Here is a 23,729-nt window from a genome sequence, read left to right on the forward strand (position 1 = left end):
CGGGGACACCCCGGGGGAAAATTAACGCGCACCCCCCCCCCCCCCCAATTAAACCGCCTTTGCCCCCCCCTCCGCACTCCGTCCCCCACATTTGCATACGCCACGCCCCCCGCCACGCCCCCCGCCACGCCCCCTTCAGCCCAGGCCCGGCTTAGCTGGGAACGGCTCAGCAAAGCTCGGATCGAGGGGTGCAGGGGGGAACCGGCTCTCATCTTCCCGGTTAGGGCACGCAGCGAGCCGGGTTTGGGGGGGACACGGACGGAGATAGCGGGGGGGGGGAGTCCCCAGCGTTCGTTACCGGTTTCTGTGTCAAATGAGGAAAAACAACCCCAAAACCGGAAGGTTACGGGGCAGGGGGGGTGACTGCGAGCCCCCCCTCCCTCCCCGAGCGGGGATTACCTGCTGGGAAAAGCGGCCTCGCATCTGGGGGGGGGGGGAAATGGAGCTCACCCCCACGTCGGAGCAGCCCCTCGCATCCCGCCGTGGGTCGTTAGCGGCAGAATTGGGCCCTGCTGGGAGAAAATTAATGATTTTATCGATTGAATCCGATGGTCTCGATCGGATCGAGACTCTAGGAACCCCCCCCGGGCCAGCGCGCACACCGGTGGCAAAGACCCACGAGGAGTTCCCAATTTTTAATTAGTTTTATAGCCAGGACAGGTAAATAAATCAATAAAACGCTCTTAATTCCTGTTTATCGCCTCAGGACAAAGAGCACACGCACAGGACACCAAAAGTAACACCGACGGAGCAAAAGGAGAGACGGTGACCGTAACCCATCTGATTTACATCTTTCTCCCCTAAAATTTGTTGGTTAGGTTCTGCCGGCGTAAATCACGCCTTCATAAAATAAGTTTCTCCAGTTAATTCCCCCCGATTGTGGGTGGGGAAAAAAAAAAATGAAAAGCGTCGGGATAAAAGCAGGGAGGGAGGAGGGGGTTTCGTTATTTATTCCTTGCATATTTGTCGCATCTGATCCTGCATTTTTGCTCCCAGGCCCAGAGAGAAACGCGCAAAGGGGGGGGGGGGAGTGTGTGTGTTTGGAGGCAGCGCCGCGGGGATTTAACGCTTATTAAACCACCGCCGAGGAGAACTTCGCCTACATTCCCTTACGAAGAAAAAAATTCTGTTTAACGAGGGCCGGGATTAAAAGGCAACGCTCAAAACCAGCTTCCTGCTCGAGGCAAGCTGGGTAAATGAAAAAAAACAACCCGCGTTTGCCAGTTTTGGGCTGGATTTTTGTCAGGATTAAGCTACGGGCGGCGCTGGCTCGGGCAGCCCAGCGCCCGGCCCAGCCCAGGGTCCTCGACATCCCAGTTACAAACTGGTTGAGCCGGCGAGGAGGCTCCGCTGGCGATTGGCGAGGTACAGGCAGGGGTAGGCAGGGCCAGGCTCCTTGCCCGCGCCCTGATTAGGCGGGTTAAATGTGATTGACCAGTGCGAGTAATTAATCTGCGAGAGGCCGGGCTTGGGGTTTTGTTTATACCCCTGGATTGGCTGGATTTGAATTGGATATACGTTCTGTTTGTACCTGGGTGGGACCTCGCGGGGCTTTATTTTGGTGCATTACGCTATAAAAACGCGGCGCCAGCTCAGCCGAAACATCATCGTCGTCGTCGTCAGTCGCCGTCGCTCCTTCTTCGCCGCCGGGTCTCGCCGGGAACCGTCGACCGGGTACGGTGCCGGCGGAGGATCGAGACTCCGAGCTGTTTAATTGGGGAGGAGGAAAGGAGATGAGCCCCATCATCAGTAATGCTTACAAAACAACATTTAAACCACGCGATGCTCGACTATTTCCTTATTTTATTTTTTTTTTTTTTTAGTCCCAGAGCAGCGAAAAAAGATCAAGCGGGGGGGAAAAAACCAAACCCTGAAAACCCCCCCAAAATCACTTGGACACCGTAAGCGATAACTCGACTGACCCACGGGACAAGACGAGCTTCTTCCCTTAAAGGATGTTGTTATCGACGGCGCCCGCAAAACGCGGGGTTGATTTCCAAGAGGGAAAGCGTTAATGATGTCATCGTCAGGAAGGTTTTTGTCTCTCGCGATGGCAACTTTGCCACCGGCCGCGGAAGCGGCCTTTGACACAGGCGAAATCCTTCAGCAGAGCGAAATAACCCACTCGCACCCATCGAGCTTTGGTAAAGAAAACCCCCCTCTTCCTAATAAATAAATCGTCAGTCGTGTCACGCAGTGCGCTAATTAATTAGTACGATACCCACGCGGGCCTGAAAGCTCACTCGGCATAGCAGAGCGGTAACAAACAAAACCCCCAAACGCTGCTATTTTTAGCTTGGCTTAAAATATACAGCTGACGACTAGAATTACATACCATTTTTATGTAATAACACCCCAGGAGCCAACACTTAGAGGCTTGTCCCTCCTTGCAGGTGATTCCTGCTTTAACCACCACACCGCAGGAGTTGCTGCGACACCTTTTTGATTTAAAACAACACGGTTTATTTACTCGCAGATGATTCTTCCCCCCCCCCCTTTTTCTCCCATATCGCTTTGCTGGGATCCAGACCAAGATAATAATGCTGATAAAAGAGCTTTCTCACTAGTACAATTAAGCATTATCACAATTAAGGATGTAGCAACGGACAAGCGCTCGCCCTGGGACAGGAGGACATCCTGCTAACATTAACCTAAGTCATTTCCTTGAAATCATAACATTAAAGAAATAGTGTGTGTGTGGGGAAATACCAAAAAATAACTTGGAGACAGTGCTAAAAGAGATCCTGATGAGCTGTGGGAAGCAGCTTTATTCATTTTGAACACAGGCTTTCTCAGTGCTTTACAGGCTTTCTCAGTGCTTTACAGCCACTGGTCGCCGAGAGCTAACAGCTACCCCATGAAGCAATACGCCCATTTCACATGAGAACAAGCGAGTTGGATAAATAATTTATCCCCAGGCAGCCTGCAAAGCCCAGGCAAGGGGCACACTTGGTCATCCTTTGCTCAAAGCTTAGCTAAAACTACATGCCCAGGTTAGCCCTTTATGGCACTTCCCCTTTCTCAGCATTTTGCCCCTTCCCCAAACGACACTCCCCCCCCCATTCCCTACCCAAACCCCCACTTTTTACCACCCCCTGCTCTCCTTAAGCCCTCGTTTCACACACACAACCCTTTCCACTCTACCTCAGCCGGGGGCCCCTTCCCTCACAGGGACCTCGCATCCCTTCAGGCCTCCCCTCCTCGCCCCAACACCCATTACCCCTCTCCCCCCTCCCTCACAAAGCTCACCCCCGTGCCGTTCCTCACTCCGCAGACCCTTCCTCCTCTCCCCACTGCCCTTCCCCGGCCCTCACACATCGCCCCTTCCCCTACAACAAGATGGCGCCGGCCCCTCCCTCGTCTCCTCACAGGCCCGTTTTCCCGCCACGGCTCGCCCCGCCCTTTCTCTTCCCCCCCCCACCGTCACGTGATGAGGGCGGGGCGGTGCCACGAGGCGCGCTGGGCGGGGCGCGCGTGCGCCGGCTGCTGGTGGCGGGAAGGGCGGCGGCGCGAGCGCGAGGCCACGGGTGAGATGGCGGCGCTGGTGAGGAGACACCTTCCCCCATCCCACCCCCCTCTATCCTCCCCTTCTCCTGCTTCTCCTCAGGCTCCTGGGCGGCCCCTTCCCCTCCAGGAGGGGTCCCGGCTCTGGGGCAGCCGCTGTCTCTGTTCCCCCGATGCGTTCTCCTCACGGAGAGCCCCCCCCCTCGCTCCCAACCCCGGCCCGCTGCGGCCTCCTGCAGGGCCAGAGCAGCGTGTCCCTGAGGGAGAGCCCCCCTGACCCCCATCCCCAACCTCCTGCAGGGCCAGAGCAGCGTGTCCCTGAGGGAGAGCCCCCCTGACCCCCATCCCCAACCTCCTGCAGGGCCAGAGCAGCATGTCCCTGAGGGAGAGCCCCCCTAACCCCCATCCCCAACCTCCTGCAGGGCCAGAGCAGCGTGTCCCTGAGGGAGAGCCCCCCTGACCCCCATCCCCAACCTGCGAGGCCAGAGCAGCGTTTCCCTGAGGGAGAGCCCCCCTAACCCCCATCCCCAACCTCCTGCAGGGCCAGAGCAGCGTTTCCCTGAGGGAGAGCCCCCCCTAACCCCCATCCCTGGCCTCCTGCAGGGCCAGAGCAGCATGTCCCTGAGGGAGAGCCCCCCTAACCCCCATCCCCAACCTCCTGCAAGGCCAGAGCAGTATTTCCTGAGGGAGAGCCCCCCTAACCCCCATCCCTGGCCTCCTGCAGGGCCAGAGCAGCGTTTCCCTGAGGGAGAGCCCCCCTGACCCCCATCCCCAACCTCCTGCAGGGCCAGAGCAGTATTTCCCTGAGGGAGAGCCCCCCTAACCCCCATCCCCAACCTGCGAGGCCAGAGCAGCGTTTCCCTGAGGGAGAGCCCCCCTAACCCCCATCCCCAACCTGCGAGGCCAGAGCAGCGTTTCCCTGAGGGAGAGCCCCCCCCGCCAGCCCCAGGGTGCCCCTAGAGCCCCCCTCGCCCCCAGCCCCGCTCTATTCCCAAGGCCTTTCCCTCCTTCCCACCTTCTTTCTGCACCTCAGCCCTGTGCCAGGGTAGGGGAAACGCTTCACCCCATTTCTTAGTGCAGTTTTTTACGAGCAGAACCCGTTGTCTCCCCAGCCCTCCAAACCTGCGGGAGGGGTCTCAGGAGCTTCAGGAGGCCGGGGCGTGCCTTGTGTCTGAGCCAGGAATTGGGGTATTTCAGGTATTTCTCCGATCAGGTATGGTTGATATAGTGCCAGGAGCGGTACCGGTTAGGGTTTGGTGAGTAACATCAAACCTTACTGAACTTTTACATTTTATTTAGGAGGCTCGTCGTCCTCGCGCCCTCGAGTTTTGCTCTAGGTGGAAATGAAGTGAGGTTTTACTGGCCGTAAGGTCGTCGGGCATGGATCCCTTCGCTGACGAGAGCTCCCTTCATTTGGAGCTGCATCTCCCTGGCTTTTCCGAAAGCCAGGGGTTGGTCTGCAGCGAGGTTCTCGACCACGATTTATACCTGAACGCGAAAGACGGGATGTACGCCGGGCTGAGCGGCTTGGACGTGGCGGATGTGGCCAGCCGTGCTCTGCAGGCCGATTTAAACGCGCTCTCTCTCTCCCCGGCGAGGGATTGCGGCTCTGTTCGGCTCCTTGATGGGTCTGACTTGTGGCACGGTGAGCGCGTTGGACTCGTTTTGAAGGGTGTTTTATGCATCGAAGCAGCCAGAGTTATTGTGTGGGTTTGTATAGGTGGCGGAGTCCATTACGTGAAAGATCTTTGGGGTAAAGAGGTGGATGCACGGTTACGTTTTGTTTTTTTAAAGTCAGGTTTTGCTTCTTGTAGTTGCATTTTGCAAATGTTTCTCCTGTAAAATGAGATTCAAATTGATCAGGGTGTAAAAGATAAAAATTACAGTGCCCCCCTCTCACAGGAATTTTGCTCCTGGCCTATTTTTATAAAATTACACCCTAGACAGAAATACAGCTTTTTTTCTTTTGTGTTTTTTTTTCTTTTCTTTAAAGAGTCCTTGCAACCTGCTCTCCAGCTGGCGCTGGAAAACGCAAGGGCATTAAACCGACAGATTTCCTAAATACGTTGCGAACGTCTGCATTACTGGCTTTCCCTGAAGCGGAGAAGAGACGTTCTGTTTAATTCTTCTTTTTGCCTTTCCGATTCTCTGTGAAATGGATTAAGCAGAGCGGGCTTTTTTCTAGGAGGAAAGGAGAACGTCTTAAGTGGGGAACCTCGGATTGTCTCCCAAAGTCCAATCCAGCGGGAAGTGGAAGCCAAATTGCTGTCGATAAAATTTGTTGGACAAACTGGGTTGGAGTCAGCTTGTTTCCTCCTTCTTTTCCCAAGAAAGAGGGGGGGGAAGAATGGTAAAACTCATTACAACGAGGTTCGAAATGGCAAAGGACATAACCCGTGGGACGTGGGTTTAGGGGTTTGTGGAAATAAAGCAGCTCTGGAGCTGCAAATCGTAAGAGGTGGAGCAAGTTTGCGGGACTTTGGTACTCGTTTTTGTGCGGATATTCAGTCGTTGCGGGCCAGAGCCCTCCGACAGAAGCGTTATAGAAAGAGATGGGTTTATTAGTCCTAAAGCGTGTCGTCGCAGGATTAACCTCAGAATATCGCTTTCTCCCTCCCTTCAGAGCCGGGGCTGCCCGCGCCGACGGGACCGGAGGAGGCTGGAGGAGGAGGAGGCGGAGGAAGAGGCAGATCCTCGGGGGGAGGAAAGCGTCCCCTCGCCTCTCCTCGGACCTCGCCGCCGGCCTGCAGCCGCTGCGGGAAGGTGTTTGGCAGTGCCAGCGCCCTCAGCAAACACTGCCTGACTCACAGCCAGAGACGGGAACACGTCTGTACCATCTGCGGCAAGGCCTTTAAACGCCCGGACCACCTGTACGGGGGCCTTGCCTGTTCAGAACGCGTAGGGTTGCTTTTTTGGGGGGGCGGGAATCGTGCGGAAGGTGTTTGCAGCTTGTGATTTTTTTAAATTTTTTTTTTTTTTTTTTTGGTGGCCGCTTAGGAACTGTTGGAAAAGATTGCCTCTCGATGCGGCCGCTGCCCGGAATCCTACGCTTCCCGGCGCTGGAAAGCTTTTATTACTAATTCTGAAAAGCTCTTGAAGCGCCAAACCTCCGGCAGGTTATTGTAGGTCCGGTTTTTGGTGGCGGTAGTCCGGGGCTAAGTAAGCACCGTTTTGCTTTGTGTCAGACCGGACGCCAACAAAGTTTTTCTGTCCTAAAATGCGCCTTTGTGACGGGACAATCTGCAATTTTACAGTCAGTTTCCCCTTGGTTTGGGTTAATTTGCCTAATTTTTTTTTGTGTCTCTACCGATTTGTACTCTAAAACGAAAGAGAATTGTGCCGCTTGCTATCGCTGGGTGCTCTGCTAGGTAGAACTTGGGCTTGAGATCCCTTCGTGATTGGCTTCGCCCTTGCCGAGCACGGAGGGGAGGCTGGAAGGCTGGAGAGATCCTCCTGGATTTGGGGAGGATTCGAGATCCTCTGTGTTTCTGGAGAGCGAGCGGGAGGGTGCTTCAATGAACCTCTTCGAACAGAGGCCAAATTCTGCTTCGATTTACATCCCGTGCCACGTCTCTGCCTCGAGTAGAACTGTGCTAACTAACAGGAGCGCAAGAGCTGCGGTGGCTGAGGTGCAAAACGCCTTCCTTGGTCGGTCGGAAACGTTAATGCGCCGTGTTTTCTTCTCTTTGTCACCGCAGGAGCGGGCACATGTTGACGCATCAGAAAATAAAACCTTTTGCGTGCCCGGAGCGAGACTGCGGTAAGAGTTATTGCGATCACCGCTCGCTGCGCCGGCATTACGAACTGCAGCACGGCTTGTGCGGCTTGAAGGAGGCTCCTAAGGAAGGTGCCGGGGAGGAATCCGCGCTTCTTCCTGCTCCGTATAGCCAAGGCAACGGGAAATCCGTGGACGGACTGACTGTGCGCTCAGGACCAGGCTGTTTCCCACCCAAAAGAGACCCGCTGAGGTGCGTCGCGAGCAGCTTTGCAAATCGGAACCTTCCCTCGGCCGCGGAGCGCGCGGGTGCTGCCTCGACAGATTCCTCCCCGGCGAGCCGGTCCTCTTGCCTCGTGTCTGACAGCAGCGGGCTTCCAGGAGACGATAGGGCGAAGGATTGCCTCTCGCGCCAAGAGAGCGCTGCTTCTCCCAACCTCTGTGCCGTAATAAATCCCGGCAACGTGTCTCTGATCGCGCCGGGCGAGTACGCAGTCACTGATCCGACCAGTAGGTCTTTTATTTCGGAAGCCCGGCTCCCCTCGGAGCCCGCGGGGCTGCAGTGTCATCCCAACAGCACCCTGCCTTGTTTTTCCACGTTCAGAGAGCAGAAGGCATCTACAGACCAGCCCGGCGGTAGCTTTCAGTGGATAAGAAACGCACAGGTTTGTGCTAAACCCCAAAGGAACGGCGTCTGCCTCGCTCCCGAGCCGCCTGTCGCAGCGCGGGGCGTTCCGGAGGGATTAGCTGCACCTTCCCTCACGTTCTCAGCCGCGTATGAGCGTCCGGACGCTTTTTCTTTCCCCGTTGCGCCTTTCAAAGCCGAAGGTGACGCGCTGAGCGAGCTGACCCTCGGTTGTTTTGAGGAAACCTTTCAGTCGGTGAAATCCCACGACTCCCGCTCATGGGAGAACGCCGGGGAGTCGAGTTTTCCGGAGGTCCAGAAGCGCGGAGCGCTGCAGAGCGAGACCAGGCAGCTTTTCCCAAACCCCCAGGAACCCTCCGCGTGCCCGCTGCCGCAGCACCTCTTCCAGGTCATCGCCAGATCTCTCTCCCACGCCCAGGCGCCGGCTCCGTCCCCGTCGGTGGCTCCCGAGGCCAAGCACCTGCCAGCAAACCCTTTCCCGGCGGGATTTCAGCAGCCGCCCCCCTTGGCTCCCTGGTTTCTGGAGTACGAAGGGCCTTCCGCGTACCTCCAAAAGACCGTACCCCAATTCCAGGGCGTTCCGTCAAACGGGGAGAAACGAGGACCGCAGCCGGCACCGTTGAAAGAGTACGCGGGGTTAAGAGACGCCTCTGTTCCTGGTCAGCTCCGGCATGGAATCTTTGGGAGCGCCGCGGCAAATCAGCTGGAAAACGAACTTTCTGCGTTTAAAAAAGAGAAGAGCCGAGATCGTAGCGTGGAACCAGGTGGGAAAGCGCCAGCGGGCGCGGGCAGGTCTTGGCGTCTGCCGTCCGTCCGCAGGGAGAAGCCGACGTTCGGGCTGAGCCGCGCGGCTCCGCCGAGTCAGGTGGCCATGGCATCCTTCTCGCCGGCTCCCGGGGCGACGCGCAGGCTGACCATTTTCAACCGGATTCAGGTACGTCAGCCTTGCTTTTTTTTTTTTTTTTTTTTTCCTTCACGTTTAACCGCCTCTTATTTGAATTCGTATCTCGGAGCCGTTTGCCGGCGCTCTTTTAAGTGCTTTTTATTAGCGTTGACAGCTCCGGATTCGCCAGTAACGGTACTTAGCGCATTACGCACCCGGAGCGCTCTGAAAACCATTAACTAATTAATCTGGTGCCAAAGGTTTAGAAATAATTTAACGAGATCAAGTCTGGGGATATTTAGTAACGCGAGACGTAGCCTTTCACCCGGCTTCTTGGTCGGGCTTGCGCAGGGGTCAGCGATAATCAAAAGCTGTGAACTTTTACCCAAAATAACCGGGTGTTTTTGGGGGTCAGGGTGAGAAATCCAGATGATCCAGTGACGCGGGGCTGGCCCTGCGTACGGCGTGTGATTTTGAAAACAAAATAACTGTATTTTAAAGCTTTACTTGCAGGCAGAGTAATGTCTGCTTTTGATTGTTGTTTCTTTACCTGCAGGGTGGAAATATCTACAGCCTGACTAAGGCGGCAAAGGAAGAAAACCCGTCAGCCGAGCGGTAAGCAGGTTGCGCTGAAGTTAAAGCTAGCCAAAGGAAAAGGCTACGTTAGCTTGTGCTAATTAATTGGCTTTGAAATTAGAACCACGAGGCTTTTCGACCTAATTTCTAACTCGCAATCGTAAAAACCGTGCGGCGACCAAAGCGTGACGGGGACGTGACTCGAGTGGGGTGTTGGAAGGAATGACCGGGCTCGGACTTTTTGCGCGTTGTGACAATAAAAGCCTGAAAGTTCACTGTGGAAGAAAAGAAAGGGGGATTTAGGGTAGTGTTACGGGATTCCCCTCGTCCGAGGCTCTCCCGGTGCCGAGGAGGGCACGGGCTTTGCTCCCCATCTCGTTCCTGGCGAGCAGTCTGCCCGTAAATAGCGTTATTGCGTTATCATCGTGGAGGCAAGCCTGGAATTTAGGTTTTCAAAGCCATGAGCTGATTTTTAGGGTTAATTATTTATCAGATTTTTCGGCAATTCCGGGGTGTACGGAAGGCACGGTATCGAAAGAGAACGCTCCTGGAGATTTTAACGCAGGTCGCTCTTTTTTTGGTGTCGCGGTTAAAAAGCGATGTATGTAACGCTGGGAAAACTATCTGTACGTAGCTGTTAACAGGTCACCGCTCAAGAGAGACGGTATCTTAACCGCGGCTCTTACTGAAAGCTGTGTCTTTCTAACGCTGGTGCTTGACGCCCCGCTGGGGATCTTTCTCTACTTAACGTCTTTTGCCGCTAAACGAACTGCGGCGGTTTCCCAACCGGACATGGGATGAGCTCTGCGGCAGGAAAAGCTCACGCGGATCTAACGTTAGTACCAATTATTATTTTTAAAAGAGGGTTCAACTCCATAACATCCATTTTCCATCCCTTTCTCTCCCTTTTTCGCTTAGGAGTAAGACCGGTGCCGCTCCTACTGATGGCAGCAGCTCTGAAAGCGGCTTTCTCCACCAGAACTGCGGTCAGCCGGTTTATACCGAGAACGGTCTGGAGAGCCGCGAGTGTTTTCGTGGTGAACAATGGCATCCCCTACAAAGGAAGGAGGAACAACAGGTAAAGGGGAACGGAATCCCTCGGGGCTTTAACAGGAATTTGAGTTAGGGGCGTGAGGATTCTTTAAAATCTGCCCCTATGGGGAGATCAAAAGATTTTCAGTTTTGTGAAAGTAAGAATAAGGAATTTTTGCGATGAGGATTCCCGGTCAGGGCTCTAGCTGAATAACGCTGCGCTTCGGCAAACTTACTCGCTGTAGTAGCTCTTTATTTTTATTTTTTTTTTTATGTAACGGAGAACCGATTCAGAAGCGACTGGAAAGAACAGTTTGCCGAAGGTACACCTGGCACCCTCGCTGGTGTTTGTGGCGAAGTGGGAGATGCAGACGCTCAGCGACTCTGGGTGGGGGCAGATCGGAACCATGCCTCGGAACCCGAGGCGCGTCTGGTTACCGTGGTTCCTCTGGTGATTCCTGTCTCCGTCCCGGTGACGGACTCGCAAGGAGGGAACGAGGTGGGTGGCAGTTGCCTCCTCTGCTTATTTTAGTAATTTAGCAAAAACAGCTCAGCCACTTCGCTGGAGTCGCTTCCTTGAGCAACCGGTTGCCGGCTTAGCCAGCAGCTTAGAGTTCTGGCTCCTTAAATCCCCCAAATTATACTCAAATAACGCTGCTGTAACGGGCTTCCTGGTAATTACTACAGTAATGGCCTTGGTAAAGGTGCTGGGGTCTGTCCCGGTAATTTGTTGGGAATACGCAACCCGTTAATCACCTCGAGTGGCGTGAAAATCACAGGGGACGTGGGAAGCATCAGCGGTGTGGCGCAGGACAGATCTTGGTGTTAAACCCGGGGAAAACGCTTGGGCAGGCGATTTAACGAATTCCAAGACAATTTCGGAATTTACTGGGGGTTATTTTTATTCCATTCAGTGCTCTCTGACTACCAAAAAAAACCTCGCGGAGTGTGTCTGTTGGCTCCCCCAGAGCTCCCAACTGTACCCCCCTACACACACACGAATTTTGGGGTCTGGTGTTGCGGTATGGAGCTCGGAATAACAACGCCGAGAGCCTGGAGGAAAACCAGATAAAACCCCTACGCACCTATACGTTTTCCGGTGCCTTGAACTTGCTATAAACGGGGATTTGACGGTTTATTTTTGGAACTGTTTGTCCAGGCGAGCCCGGTTGAGAAGGACCTCAAGGAAGCCTCGCACCAGAAAAAGAGGAAGAAGCAAACGCGGCCAAAATCGCTTTTTATCCCGCCTCCGCCGGGCCTCGACGCCCAGCCGGGGCTGGGAGGATGTTACCAGAGTAATCTCCGTTCTCCCGTATTCCTGGTGGATCATCTGCTGAGGGATTTGTTCCAGCGCTCTTACACGCCGCCGCCTATGCTCAGCCCCGTGCGGGAAGGATCAGGCCTCTATTTCAGCACTCTCTGCTCTCCCTCTGCTAGCGGTGATCCCAGCCAGCTCTTCGGTGCCATTTTAGGTAGTAAAATTCCTAAGATCTACCTGTCGGAGGCAACACCCCAGTCAACACACGTGGGGTTTTATTTTTTTTTTAATTTTTTTTCACCCCCTGCCTTCTGCTCTGTGGTTTGTCGTCTGTAGTTATTCAGAGACCGCAGAGGAGTTGTGCCTACAAATACAGGCCCCGGCTCTGCTTGCCCCTTCCAAAAAATGCTTGAAAAAACCCCAAAATAGGTGACACTGTGGGGTGTGGAACCGGGGATGTAAACAGCCCAGCGGGGTTTTGCTCCGATACCGGTTTTTGCGGCCCTGCTCGGTCCCTGCGTGGCTGATTTCTGACGCAGCGGTGAAATCGTATCCGGGTGGGGGGAAAAAAAAATCAGCAATTTCACTGAAATTCGGGGAATTCCGATAGAAGAGTTAGCGGTTTGCGACGATGAGGATGAAGTAAGGCTCAAGGACGATTGGGGCAGAACGATTTTTATCTTGAGCGGGTTGTTTTTTTTTTTAATGTCTTCCAGGCAGAATGGACAAGGACTTTGGATTTTGCGTGAAGGATAACGCCGACATCAGCGTTGAGCCGTGAGTCGTGGCGTAGCAATTAGAATAACGAACGTTTGGAAAACGGGCGATGAGGGAACCGCGGTTTAGGACTCGGATGATACCATGTGCTGGCCGGAATGAATTTGCAACGAAACGGCTTCGTTAGGCTGACGTCATAAATAGAGACGCCTCCCTCCCTCGTTTTACGCGATGTTCGGACGTTGGGTTTTGTCCGTGGTCGCACCCCTCTTTTATTTTTCTTTTTTTTTTTTTCCCCGCTCGCTATGAGTTTCGAAGCGAACCTCGCCAATTTTGCCCGGTTTTGAGGAAGGGAGAAGTAACTTTCTCGATCGATTGGGGACAGAAGGGCAGTGCGGTGACGCTTTTGGTGCCAAAAAGTGAAAATACCTGCTGTATTAACACACGTTATTTCTGACAGCTGAGCCTCGCGCGTGGCACGTCCGCTCTCGGAGCGGGTGTAACCGCGTCCCGTCGTGCTGTGTCCGTTCACAACTTGCCTTCCTCACCTCCTCTTTCTCCTTGCTTTTAGGCACATCAACGTTGGAAGTCAGTTTCAGGCGGAGCTACCAAACCTCCAGGACAGATCGCAGTTGGAAAATGAGGACGAAGGAGCGTCGTTGGTGTGGAAGCCCTGGGGAGACATCGCAACGAACCCCGAAACGCAGGACAGAGGTTTTTTTGGTTTATTTTTAACGCTTTTCTTCCAAAGCCATCCCCGAGACAGCAGGGTTCAAAAAGTCCCCGTTTTCACGGCACCTCCCCTTCTTCTCTTGACCCCCTTCGCAGGCGGCAGCGTTAGAGGGAAGGGGATTGCTCGGTTCTGGTAGAACAATGAACAAATAACAGCCGTTGTTTTCCCCTCTGTCTCCTGTCGCGCTTTTTCTCTCTCCTCGAACGGAAATTTGACTTTCTGACGGTTTTCTTTGCGTTGGCAGTAACGGAACTGCTCAACACGGCCTGCTCCAGCATCATGCCAGGGGGAGGAACGAACATCGAGTTCGCCTTGCACTGCCTGCACGAAGCACGAGGCAACACTGTGGTAAGAAGCAGTTAGTTGGTTTTAATTATTAACGGATCAGGCCAGAGCTCGTTAGCACTGGGAGCCGGCGGAGAGAAACCTTCTCCTGGAGGTGGTGGCGGGTGGGGGTCCGAGATCTCCCGAGATTCTCGTTTTCTTCAAACCGCTTCGGTGTGGATTGAGGAAATGTCTCCCTGGGCCGAGGCGACCCCGAGGTGCCGTTGCTAGAATCGGAATGAATCGCTGAAGGAGCCGAAAGCAAGAATTTGCGGGTTTTTTTGTCCCTCTGAGGGGCAATCTAAAGTTGCGTTTTCTGTTAAATCCTGCAGGAGGCTCTGGAGATGATGCTGCTTGGGATGCCTCAGAAATCTGAATCCCATCCTCTGGCTAATTATCATTACACAGGTAAACGAAGCAGAGCCGCTTCCTTCGCCAGCGGATCCTATGGTTCCCTTTCTGCCTTCCGATGTCAAGAATTTGTTTTAAAAACCAAACACCCGAATGACCATTCCTGTTCCATCGGGGCGGGGAGGACGGCAGCAAAACGCTTAGATTTTAATCTGTTCACGGTGGTTTTTTAAACACGGGATGGCCTCGTCCTTGCGTTTCACCCCGCCGCTTTAACGTGCGACGCCAAAGACCGTGTTGCCGTACGCTCTTCCTCTCGCTTGCGCCCGTGCGGGGCTTAATCTGCTGGCGTTAATTACTGCTGTCACTAATGAGCTGGCTCTGGCGTTTGGTAATTGCTTGCTGAAGGAGGAGAGGTGTTGATACGCCAATAATAAAACCGTGCCGGTTTCTTCTCAGGCCGCAGGTGATGTAATAATTTGCGTGTCACTTTATCACCAGGTTCGGACAGCTGGACACCTCTCGAGAAGCAGTTGTTTAAAAAGGCGTTCCGCCTACACAAGAAGGATTTTTACCTGATACACAAGCAGGTAAAGCCGTTAGACCGAGGCCGTTGACATTTTTAGCCCAGAAAGTCGTATTTTGAATTGTCTGTTGGACCCCTGTTCTGTGAAACCTACCGTTGGCTGCTCGATGCTAAAAAAGACATTGGCGCGGGACGTTATTTCCCCCCAATGTGTAATTCCGCCAGAATATTTAATCTCTCCGGTACAAAACACCGGAGAGATTAAATAATAATGAAACGTTACGCCGACGGCCTGCGAGAAACGTGCGATTCCGCCCTTCCGGCGCTTCTTTTTGGAGGAGGGAGGTTTGTTTTCTGTCTGATCTCGTACCTCGCGATAAGCGGAGAGAACAGGGGAAAGCAACCCTGTTCTAGATGGCTTTGTTGTGTGTCTGTGCCCGAAATGTTTTACTACGGTATTTCCATTATAGATTGCTTCTGTTTTTCTCGCAATAGATTCAGACTAAGAGTGTGGCCCAGTGTGTTGAATATTACTATATCTGGAAAAAAAAACCTAAATTTGACTACAATCGAGCTCAAGTAATAGGAAAAAAGGTCAAGAGAGCCAAGGATGAGGTGGAAGAGACTGGAGAAAAGGTAGAAAAACTGCTGGGGATTTGTGCGAGGTGCCGCCCCTCAAGGAAAACACCTTCCCCTGCCCCGAGAGGCGCAGCAGGCGCTGCCCAGGGAGAGCTGCCAGTCCTAAATAATCCCGTTGGCGTTAAAATGGACGCTGACGTTACAGAATATCCCCGAAAAAACCATCCCAGCGCTCCGTAAAAGGAACTGCTGGTGACCCGGCTCTGCACAGGGATCGCTAAAACCTTCCTTGGCCGATAAACAGGAATTTGGTTCGCAGGAGGAGTTTCTTTGTGGTAGAAAGGGGGTAACTTCAGCGCTTAGCGATTCCACGCTTTAAACCTGGCGTGGAGGAGAGCGCTGCTCCGCGTACGGTCTGTCCACACCCCGTCCTCGCGGTCGAATTAAAGTGGTTTTTTTCAGCTCTTTTGTGTTCCGAGGATCTCGCTTGGGCCGAGAGATGGATTTTTGTGCTGGGCGTAATGTGTTCTCGTTGCCTCAGAGGTTGGGTGGTGGGGGGTTTTTTGTTTTTCAGAGGTTTTTTTTTTGTTTTTTTCAATCTCGGTTTTTTACTTTAGCTATCTGCCTTTCTGACAGAGAGGGAAAAATTACTAAGGGCTCTCTGATTTACAGGCTGTCCGCAGCCCGAAGAAGCGGCGCCGCTTCCTGCCGAAGAAAAGCAGGGCGATAAAGCGGAAGAGTTACGCGAGGGTTTCCCAGGGCGCAGGCGATCCCCCCTACTATCCAAGTGCCTCTCTGGACCGGGCTGGAATCGCAGCCGATCGGGGTGTATTTCCGTGTCAAGAGTGCGAAAGGTAGCTGTTCATCTTCTAGAAACCTGCCGCTTTTGGCTAAAACGGATCCAAACCTGGAAAGCCGCCCTAGGGGCGGAGGGGAAGCGGAGCTGACCTTACCTCAGCCCCTTGGCCTTCTGGCTTTTTTTTTTTTTTGTTGTTGTTGTTGTTGATTTTTGACCCAAACTTCTGTCTCGTTGAACCACCGCCGTCGCTCGCGGCCGGGGAACGAAGCACCGAAACCGCGTCGTATAACAGACAGAAGTTCCTGGGAGTAGAAATAACGAAGCTCGGTTTAACGGGGTTTATCGAATTGAAAAAGGAATTAAAAACCAAAACCAAATCCCTGTTTGTGTTCTGCCTTCCAGGGTGTTTGACACGATAAAAGGTAGGAACGCTCACATGAAAAGGCATCGCCCGCAGGAGCAGGCGGAGCCTCTCGCGAAGCATTTTAAAAGTGAGGCGAAGATGGAAGAAACCCAGATGCTGACTGCCCCCGCCGGTAACGGGGAGACCCTGATTTCCGAGCAGCAGCGAGGGTTCGTTTTCTCCGTTTAGAAAAAGACGTAAACCTGCTCTAGCACCTGGGCTGAGCTCTGAGGAGGATTAGACGATGTGAGGTTGCGCCCGCTCTTCGTCTAATCCACCAGGAGCACGGTGGCGGTTGCACCCATGCTGGGAAAAACCCCCCTCGGCTTTTTTCTGCCGTGGAAAAGCGCCGGGTGAAGCTGCAGGGAATGTTTGTTAAAGAGTTTCTGGAAAAAAAGCCTTAACTTTGTGTGTGGAGTGTTGCGTTTTTTTTTTTTTTTTTTTTTAAAACCCCACACCTTATTTGGGTTTTCTCGGGAACTGGTGTCAAGTTTGACAAAGCAATGGATCTGCGCCGCAAAGACGTGCGCCAAGTGAAGGAAGCGGGCGGGGAATTAGTGATGCCCGGTTGGGAAAGTACGCGATCGTTAACGCTTAAATACCCGTTGTACAAATAGGAGAAGCTCTTGGCTTCCGTTTGTGTTTAAAGAAGCCCTTTGCCTCCGTTTCGAAGGAAAACTGCGCACCCTCGGCCCTCTCTCGTTGCTGTCGGTTTGGGGGTTTGGTGTTAGAAAGAGACAGAACAGGGAAATCGCTGAGAAATTACCGTATTTAATAGCTCGTTTTGCCAGCCGGTGACAGCCATGCGCAGCGGTTCAGACCTCAGACGCTCCTCGGAGCCAAGGAACCCTGGGTTTGGGTTGGCTTTTTTATTTTTTTAACGTGCTTTCTACTTAGCTTATTAAACTGGGTTCTGAACAGCAGATGTAAAAGTTCTCGGGCTGCTCTTGCTGGTTATGCTCTGAGTAATTAAATAATCAAAGCAAAGCTCGTTACGCTCGGTTGGCGGTACGAACACGGCATGCTACGTGTACGCCGGGGTCTCGACAGAAGAACCCGGGGGCGTTCGGCAGGCCCGGCCCCGCGGTCGGTGGCGGGGGGTCTGTGTGTGTCTGTGTAAAGACAAATCCTTATTTAATTCCTAAAATTCTTTAAAAAATTAAAGCTCGAGACCTCAAACCCGTCGAGTCTGGGGACCGCTCCAGGCTGTAACCTGTCATGGCGTGGCAGTCCGAACGCAAACGTTTCCTTCGTTTCGCCGTCCCGAATGACGAGGCGCCGCCGTTTGTCCCACGGGACGGAGCGGGAGCCGCCTGCGTCGTACCGACGGGCGGAGGGTGCTCGGCGCGGGGAGAACCGGGGCGGTTAAACGTCTTCGGCCGTCCGTTGGCTCGGTTGATCCGGCAGTGCCGGTGTCAGCCTTCCGGAGTGCTTAAGCCACAGCTGGCTACGGTTTTTGCCTAAATAACGCTGCATTTGGTAGTGAAACCAGAGGTTTGATCACTTCAAGGAACAAGCTATAAGTGAGGGGTCTTCGTTACCTGTTCTGGGAGGGATCAAAGGCTTTGTTTGGTGTCGCCACAAGGTTTTCATGGCTTTGTTTAATCTTGGCTTGGCCGAATATTCACGTCCAGCACAAACAAATCTGTGTTTCGGTTCCGTTTTTGCTTAAAGGACCGATCTTCAGGTCTGGGCCTCGATAAACTTCACCCAGAGCAGGAGGCGGTTGTGGTGAGCGGGTGTGGACGTTACCCTTTCGCTTCTCATAACTCGTATTTAAAAAAAAAAATAAAAAAAAATAATCAAACTTTATCTAGCCCTTACGATTCCAAAGGGAAAAACGACTGCCTTCTGAAAACGAAGACAGCCCTTTCGCTGCCCTTCGTTTAAGTCATCGTTAGCCCTGCCAGCAGGCAGGAGAGCGGCCGTGAGGACTGAAAGTTTTAACAGTAAAAAGTAAAAAAAAAAAAAAAATAAACAAACAAACACGGGGGGGAAAAAAAACCAAAACCAAACCTGCAAAGCTGGAGACAGTGGGCTGCTTCCTTTACCGCCAAAGCAGCGGGATGGCGCAGCGTCGAGCGATCTTAATTCCGTATTTTATTAAAATATATTAAGGAACCGAGCTCTGCTTTGTAAAGAAGTTGCTACGGTTACACCCCGGAGGAAAATCCGGATGTGATTTCAAGCTTAAGCTTGGTCGAGTAACGTCGTATTTGTGGGCGAATTGGCGCATCCGCGTGGGATGCGGATCCTTCGCCGTCGCCGCGCCCGTATCCGTCGCTGGCAGCTCGGCGCCCGTTCCCCGCGGTTCAGCGCTGTTCTCGTGCGAAAAGCTCGTTTTTCACCGCGGGCGTCGCCGAAGCGATTACCGAAACGCGGGCAGGAGTTCGGGGGAAATACTCGGCGCTGGCTGCCGTAGACGGGTAACCGCGGCGGGGCCGGCGTCCGAAAGGTCAGCGAAGCGCCGGTCTCCGCGCGCGTTAGTGCAGATTTCTGTTCCGAGTCTCGTTACCGTTCCTCATGGATTCAAAAAAGTCAAAATTTTGATGCAAGAAGAGAATTTGATCCAGGTTCTCCGGCGCCAGGACGGCTCGTCGATGCTCCAGGGCGCTTTCGCCGGCGGCGAAGGCCTGTTCGGGCAGCACGGCGGTCGCGGGGACGGCGAGGTACTGCCGGCTCAGCCGCGCCACGGCCGGGAAACGGTGCTCGTTGTTCTTCCACCAGTCCAGGGGGTTGGTGCTTCGCTTGCAGAGGGGCTCCACGATGTAATTCTCCAGCTGCTGGTGGATCTCGGGCATGCTCTCGGTGGGATCCTTCCCCAAAAGGATGTCGTACACGCTCTGCGACGCGGCGCTCGAGCATCTGTCCTTGTGAGCGGCCAGCTGGCCGCCCGCCTCTCCGCCCTCGGCTTTGTAATCCGAGTTTGGCACCCGAAACTGGGCAGCAGATGGGGACGGGTGGTTGAAAACCTGCGACAGCATGTTCTTCACTCTCCTGTGCAGCTCGCTTCTCAGGCCGGGGCTGAGAAACCTCATCTCCTTGAAGCGCGGGTCCAGGAAAGAGGCGATGACCGCGGGGTTTTCCAACGCCTTCTCGTCCTCCGATAACCCCCAGCGCCGCGTCAGCTCCGTCCTGATGTTGCCGACGACCGTCTTGATGACGACGCCGGCCTCTTCCGCCTGCTGTCCGATGGCGGCGACGATCCCGTGGACGCAAGGCATCAGGGAGGACACGGAGGCGTTCTGTTCCTCGCGCAGGAAGGCCGTGGCGATCTTAACGGTCCTCATGACGGGAACCAGATCCTGCAGGAGCTTCCACTGGTGATCGGCCAAGTTCCGCACGGCCGCCGCGCCCTTGGGGTTCTCCTCCAGCACGGACATGATGGCCCACTTCAGATCCAGGAGAGTCTCGCACATCTCGATGGTGGTTATCCACCGGGACCCGACGTCCGTCACCGGTTTGAGTTTGGTTTTGTTGATGGTTTCCAGTTTGTCGGTTAAGGAGCGGGCGGCTTTCGCGTCCTGCTGGAAATACCTGACGAGTCCTCGGGCGATGCTCAGGGCTTCCTGGACCTGTTCGACTTCCAGCCCCGCCTGGATGCAGAGGTGGAGGGTGCGAGCGGCGCAGCACAGGCTGCCCCAGCCGTACGCGTCCTTCAGCCGCCGCGCGCTGCCCGCCGCGCTCTGCGGCCCGTCGTGCACCACGCAGAAGACGGATTTGCCGGATAACCCGAATTCGGTGAGGACGGCGGACAGTTTCTCCCCTAAATCTCCTTCCGCTTTGTCTCCCTGCGTTTGCTGCGTCCCCATGACGCACCGCGCCCGCCGCCATTCCCCGTCGATGAAGTTGGCCGTGACGGTGAGGTAGGTTTGGCCGAGCCGGGAAAGCCAGAACTCGGCGCAGACCGCGATGGCTTCGGCCGTCTGCAGGTAACGCTCCAGGTGTTGTTTCACCACGTTGTACCGGTGCCACAACATGCTGGAGAGCTGCACCGGCGCCGGGAGGGTGAAATTCGGTTCCAGGTACCCGAGGAGGAGCCCGAACCCTTTGTCCTTCACCACGGAGAGAGGGTGCAGGTCGCGGAAAATCATCTCCAGCACCAACTCCAGGATGACGTCGCTCCTCGGCTCCGAACAGGACGCGACGTGGTAGAGGCCGCTCTCCGACGTCGTTTGCCGGGAGCGTTTGGCGGCGTTCTCTTGAGCCGCGTAATCGCCTTCGGCGGTTTGGTCGTCCTTGAGTTGGGAGAGCAGGGTGTCGCGGATGCTGTGCTTCCTCACCAGGTGTTCCCGCATGGTGGTGGTGCTGTTGTGGAAGGAGAGCTGTTTCTTACAGACGTTGCACTCCACGTAAGCGTCCCCCAGCTTGGTGTAGTAATTCCACACCTTGGATTTACGACGGTCGACGTAGAGCGCGGCGCCGGGGCCGTCCTGACCTCCGCCTTTCTCCCTCTTCCTCCTGGACGATGCGCCGAGGTTGGCGGCCGTCATGGCGTAGGCGTTGAACACCATCGGTGTTTCCTCTGAGGAGAGAAACGCGACGCCGCGTGACCAGAAATTTTAATTTAAACCTCCCCTGGCAACTCTGATTTTTTTGGAGGAAAATTAGGGGGGAAAAAAAAAAAAAAAAAAGCCCCGAACCGACGCACGTACCTTGTACCGCCTGCGGCGCGAGGGGGAGAGCCGGCTCGTCCGTCGCCTCCTCCTTGGGCCGCGCCTCGCCGCCGTCGCCCTCCGGTTTAACCCATTTCTGCAAGAACTGAGACACGCTCGTGGAGTTCCCGCCCGCCATCGCCTGCTCCGCACCGGGTCGGGCGCGGAGGGAAACACAAGGGACGGTTAAACGCGGGCCCGGCGGGGGGTTAATTAAAACTCTGGTGTTAATTGGGGGGGGGGGTGTGTGGTGACCCGCTTTGGGGGGTTTTTTGCTGTTTTTAGATTTCGTAGCGGTTTTGGTTTGGAAACTTTACGCCGGGGTAAAACCAGGATGAGATTGGGGGGGGGAACAACCCCCCACCCCATAATCCTCGTTTACCCGGCGGTAATTAACCCCCCCCGGCGTTTGTCCCTCCCGTTTCGGCGAGACGCTGCCGGAGCCGACGTGCGCGGCGTTACGAACGGGGCGCGAAGCCCGTCCTCCCCCCCCCCCCCCCCCAAAACCCCGCGAGCTCTAATTAACGCCGCGAGCTCTAATTAACGCCGCGCAAAGGACGGGGTCCCGCGCCGTCGCCTTACCTCCTCGCCGCCGGGGACCCCTCCGAGGCGCCGCGGTGAAGGCGACCGCGGTTCTTTCGCCTCTCTCCAAAATAACCGCGTGCGATTCGGACGGGCGCCGTCGCGATTTTACCCCGTCGCGATTTTACCCCGTCGCGATTTTACCGCCTCGCGCGGTCGAGGGGCGCCGGGGCGGCTGCCGTCGAGGGGAGACCCTCTCCCCCGGCCGCCCCCTCATCTCCGTCTCGGCGCCGCGTTCGGCGGAGGCGATGCCGGAGGTCGCGGCCGCCGGTGATGTCACTTTTGCAGGCAAGCGGCCGTTTTCGGGGGGATTTAACCCCAAAAACGTTTTCCGGCGGTTGGCGCGTCGCGCCGATGGTCGTTTCGCTCCGGCCGTCGGCGTTATCCCCGGCCCATACCGCGCAACCGCGTCGTAGCCCTGATGGGGAAACGAGGAGTTCGTTAATGACCAGCGGCTCGTTAAACGCTCACGCCTTCGTCACCGGGATTGCGACCCTTTCACCGGGAAGTAATTAATCTAGGGTTCCTCTCAAAAGTTCCCGCTGGGGATGGAGGTTGGCGGTAGCGGCGCAGGGGGGGGGGCTGCGTCATAAATCCTCCTCGTTAATTAGCCGGCGGTTCGTTAAGCGTCTCTCAGGCGCAGTCGCCAGTGACGCCCCACCGCCGTCCGTGTCCCCCCCCCGCCCCAGCCGGCGTTTGTCCCGTGTCAGTACCGGTTCAGGGCCCAGCCGCGCTGCACCGTTAAGTAGTGGGGTGATGTCAGCGCCGCGGCCGTGATGTCAGCGCCGCGGCCGTGATGTCAGCGCGATAACCCTCGGGTTATCAGCTGCGGGCGCTTGGCTGACCCCGGGCTCTTTCGGGGGACACCCCCCACTTCCCGACTACACTGACGCAGCCTGAGCTGCGGGTTCCAGCCCTACGTCACCGGAACGCGTCAAAAGTGTCTGGAAATGAGGAAAACGCCCCAGTTTGGGGCCGCCCCCCCCCCCCGCGCTCCCCCCGCCCGCCAGGGGGCGCTGCCCCCCACAACTCACCCCGCGGCGGGGCAGACGAGGCGGAAGCGCTGCCCCGCCTTTCTCCGCCTTCCTCACGTGACCGCCGTCAGCCAATGGGACTCTAGAGCCGGTATCACGTGAAGGAGGCGCAGGGAGGTGTCAGGTTGAGGCGGAGCGGTGGTGCTGCAGGCCGCCGCCATGGACCAGGCCGGGAAGGAGAAGGAGGCGCTGCAGCTCCTGGCCGAGGCCGACAAGAAGGTCCGCGGCTCCCAGTCCTTCTTCGCCGGCCTCTTCGGGTGAGTCCGAGCCGCTCCGGGCTTGGCAACGCCCGGGGGCCTGGCACTGGGGGGGGGGGAAGGTTCGAGGTGCTGGGCCTTGGGCGGGGGGGGGTGAGGGGATGGGGGGGTTTGGGGGTGAGGGGGGCACTGAGGGGTGTGTGGGGGGCACTGAGGGGGGTTTGGGGGTGAGGGGGGCACTGAGGGGATGGGGGGGCACTGAGGGGGGTTTGGGGGTGAGGGGGGCACTGAGGGGATGGGGGGGCACTGAGGGGGGTTTGGGGGTGAGGGGGGCACTGAGGAGATGGGGGGGCACTGAGGGGTTGGGGGGGCACTGAGGGGGGTGAGGGGATGGGGGGGCACTGAGGGGATGGGGGTGAGGGGGGCACTGAGGAGATGGGGGGGCACTGAGGGGTTGGGGGGGCACTGAGGGGGGTGAGGGGATGGGGGGGCACTGAGGGGATGGGGGGGCACTGAGGGGGGTTTGGGGGTGAGGGGGGCACTGAGGGGGTGTAGGGGGCACTGAGGGGGCTTTGGGGGTGAGGGGGGCACTGAGGGGATGGGGGGGCACTGAGGGGGGTTTGGGGGTGAGGGGGGCACTGAGGGGTGTGTGGGGGCCACTGAGGGGGGTTTGGGGGTGAGGGGGGCACTGAGGGGTGTGTGGGGGGCACTGAGGGGGGTTTGGGGGTGAGGGGGGCACTGAGGGGTGTGTGGGGGGCACTGAGGGGTGTGTGGGGGGCACTGAGGGGGGTTTGGGGGTGAGGGGGGCACTGAGGGGTGTGTGGGGGGCACTGAGGGGGGTTTGGGGGTGAGGGGGGCACTGAGGGGATGGGGGGGCACCGAGGGGGGGTTTGGGGGTGAGGGGGTGGGATGGGGGGGTTGTGATGGAGGTGTTGGCTCTTGGGGGGGGTTTGGGGGTGAGGGGGGGCACTGGGGGGGTGCTGTGGGGCAGGAGTGGGGTGTTAGGAGCTTGTTGGGGGGACCTTGGGGTGGAGGTGTTGGCCCCTGGGGGGGGGGGGTTGAGGGTAGTGGTGGGGTATTGAGGGGATGGGGAAGGGGTTGGGGGGTTTGGGGGTGAGGGAGGGGGCGCTGAGGGGGTGGGGAAGGGGTGTGGGGGGGTTGGGGATGGACGTGCTGTCTCCTGGGGGGGATTGGGGGCAAGGGGGGGTAGGAATG

The 23,729-nt window shown here is 56.1% G+C and overlaps 3 protein-coding genes and 1 long non-coding RNA gene across 5 annotated transcripts in view; 2 read left to right on the forward strand and 2 right to left on the reverse strand.

Moving 5' to 3' along the window:
- The first annotated feature begins 1,550 nt into the window (after positions 1 to 1,550).
- LOC142599027 (uncharacterized) lies at positions 1,551 to 2,154 on the forward strand. Its single transcript, XR_012832788.1, has 2 exons — positions 1,551 to 1,674; positions 1,824 to 2,154. It is a non-coding gene; the product is annotated as an uncharacterized LOC142599027 (long non-coding RNA).
- A 2,335-nt stretch (positions 2,155 to 4,489) lies between these two features.
- ZNF541 (zinc finger protein 541) lies at positions 4,490 to 16,267 on the forward strand. The gene is made up of 16 exons (XM_075738567.1): positions 4,490 to 4,717; positions 4,804 to 5,149; positions 6,128 to 6,374; positions 7,203 to 8,799; positions 9,305 to 9,363; positions 10,243 to 10,402; positions 10,640 to 10,855; positions 11,516 to 11,828; positions 12,331 to 12,391; positions 12,903 to 13,045; positions 13,309 to 13,412; positions 13,721 to 13,796; positions 14,241 to 14,329; positions 14,761 to 14,901; positions 15,517 to 15,698; positions 16,046 to 16,267. The coding sequence occupies exons 2-16, from the start codon at positions 4,885 to 4,887 to the stop codon at positions 16,233 to 16,235; spliced, it is 3,843 nt and encodes a 1,280-aa protein (XP_075594682.1). The 5' UTR covers positions 4,490 to 4,717; positions 4,804 to 4,884; the 3' UTR covers positions 16,236 to 16,267.
- A 1,356-nt stretch (positions 16,268 to 17,623) lies between these two features.
- LOC142599035 (E3 SUMO-protein ligase ZBED1-like) lies at positions 17,624 to 22,240 on the reverse strand. 2 transcript variants are annotated; one of them, XM_075738565.1, is made up of 5 exons: positions 22,008 to 22,240; positions 21,536 to 21,701; positions 21,284 to 21,347; positions 20,702 to 20,843; positions 17,624 to 20,571 (listed from the first exon to the last, which is right to left on the reverse strand). In XM_075738565.1, the coding sequence occupies exons 4-5, from the start codon at positions 20,838 to 20,840 to the stop codon at positions 18,530 to 18,532; spliced, it is 2,181 nt and encodes a 726-aa protein (XP_075594680.1). In that variant the 5' UTR covers positions 20,841 to 20,843; positions 21,284 to 21,347; positions 21,536 to 21,701; positions 22,008 to 22,240; the 3' UTR covers positions 17,624 to 18,529. The 2 variants fall into 2 exon arrangements, with proteins under 2 accessions (XP_075594680.1, XP_075594681.1); XM_075738566.1 differs by lacking the exons at positions 20,702 to 20,843; positions 21,284 to 21,347; positions 21,536 to 21,701; positions 22,008 to 22,240 and having other exon boundaries at positions 17,624 to 20,354; positions 20,435 to 20,569.
- Positions 21,408 to 23,729, reverse strand: part of NFKBIB (NFKB inhibitor beta) — a 3,651-nt gene continuing 1,329 nt past the window's right edge. The window contains exons 5-6 of the mRNA XM_075738552.1: positions 22,416 to 22,620; positions 21,408 to 21,701 (exon numbers count right to left, since the gene is read on the reverse strand). Coding sequence (XP_075594667.1) covers positions 21,408 to 21,701; positions 22,416 to 22,620 — 499 coding nt within the window. The remainder of the gene's footprint in view (positions 21,702 to 22,415; positions 22,621 to 23,729) is intronic.

This window comes from Balearica regulorum, chromosome 34, assembly GCF_011004875.1.
Source record: "Balearica regulorum gibbericeps isolate bBalReg1 chromosome 34, bBalReg1.pri, whole genome shotgun sequence".
In the NCBI taxonomy this organism is placed as follows: domain Eukaryota; kingdom Metazoa; phylum Chordata; class Aves; order Gruiformes; family Gruidae; genus Balearica; species Balearica regulorum.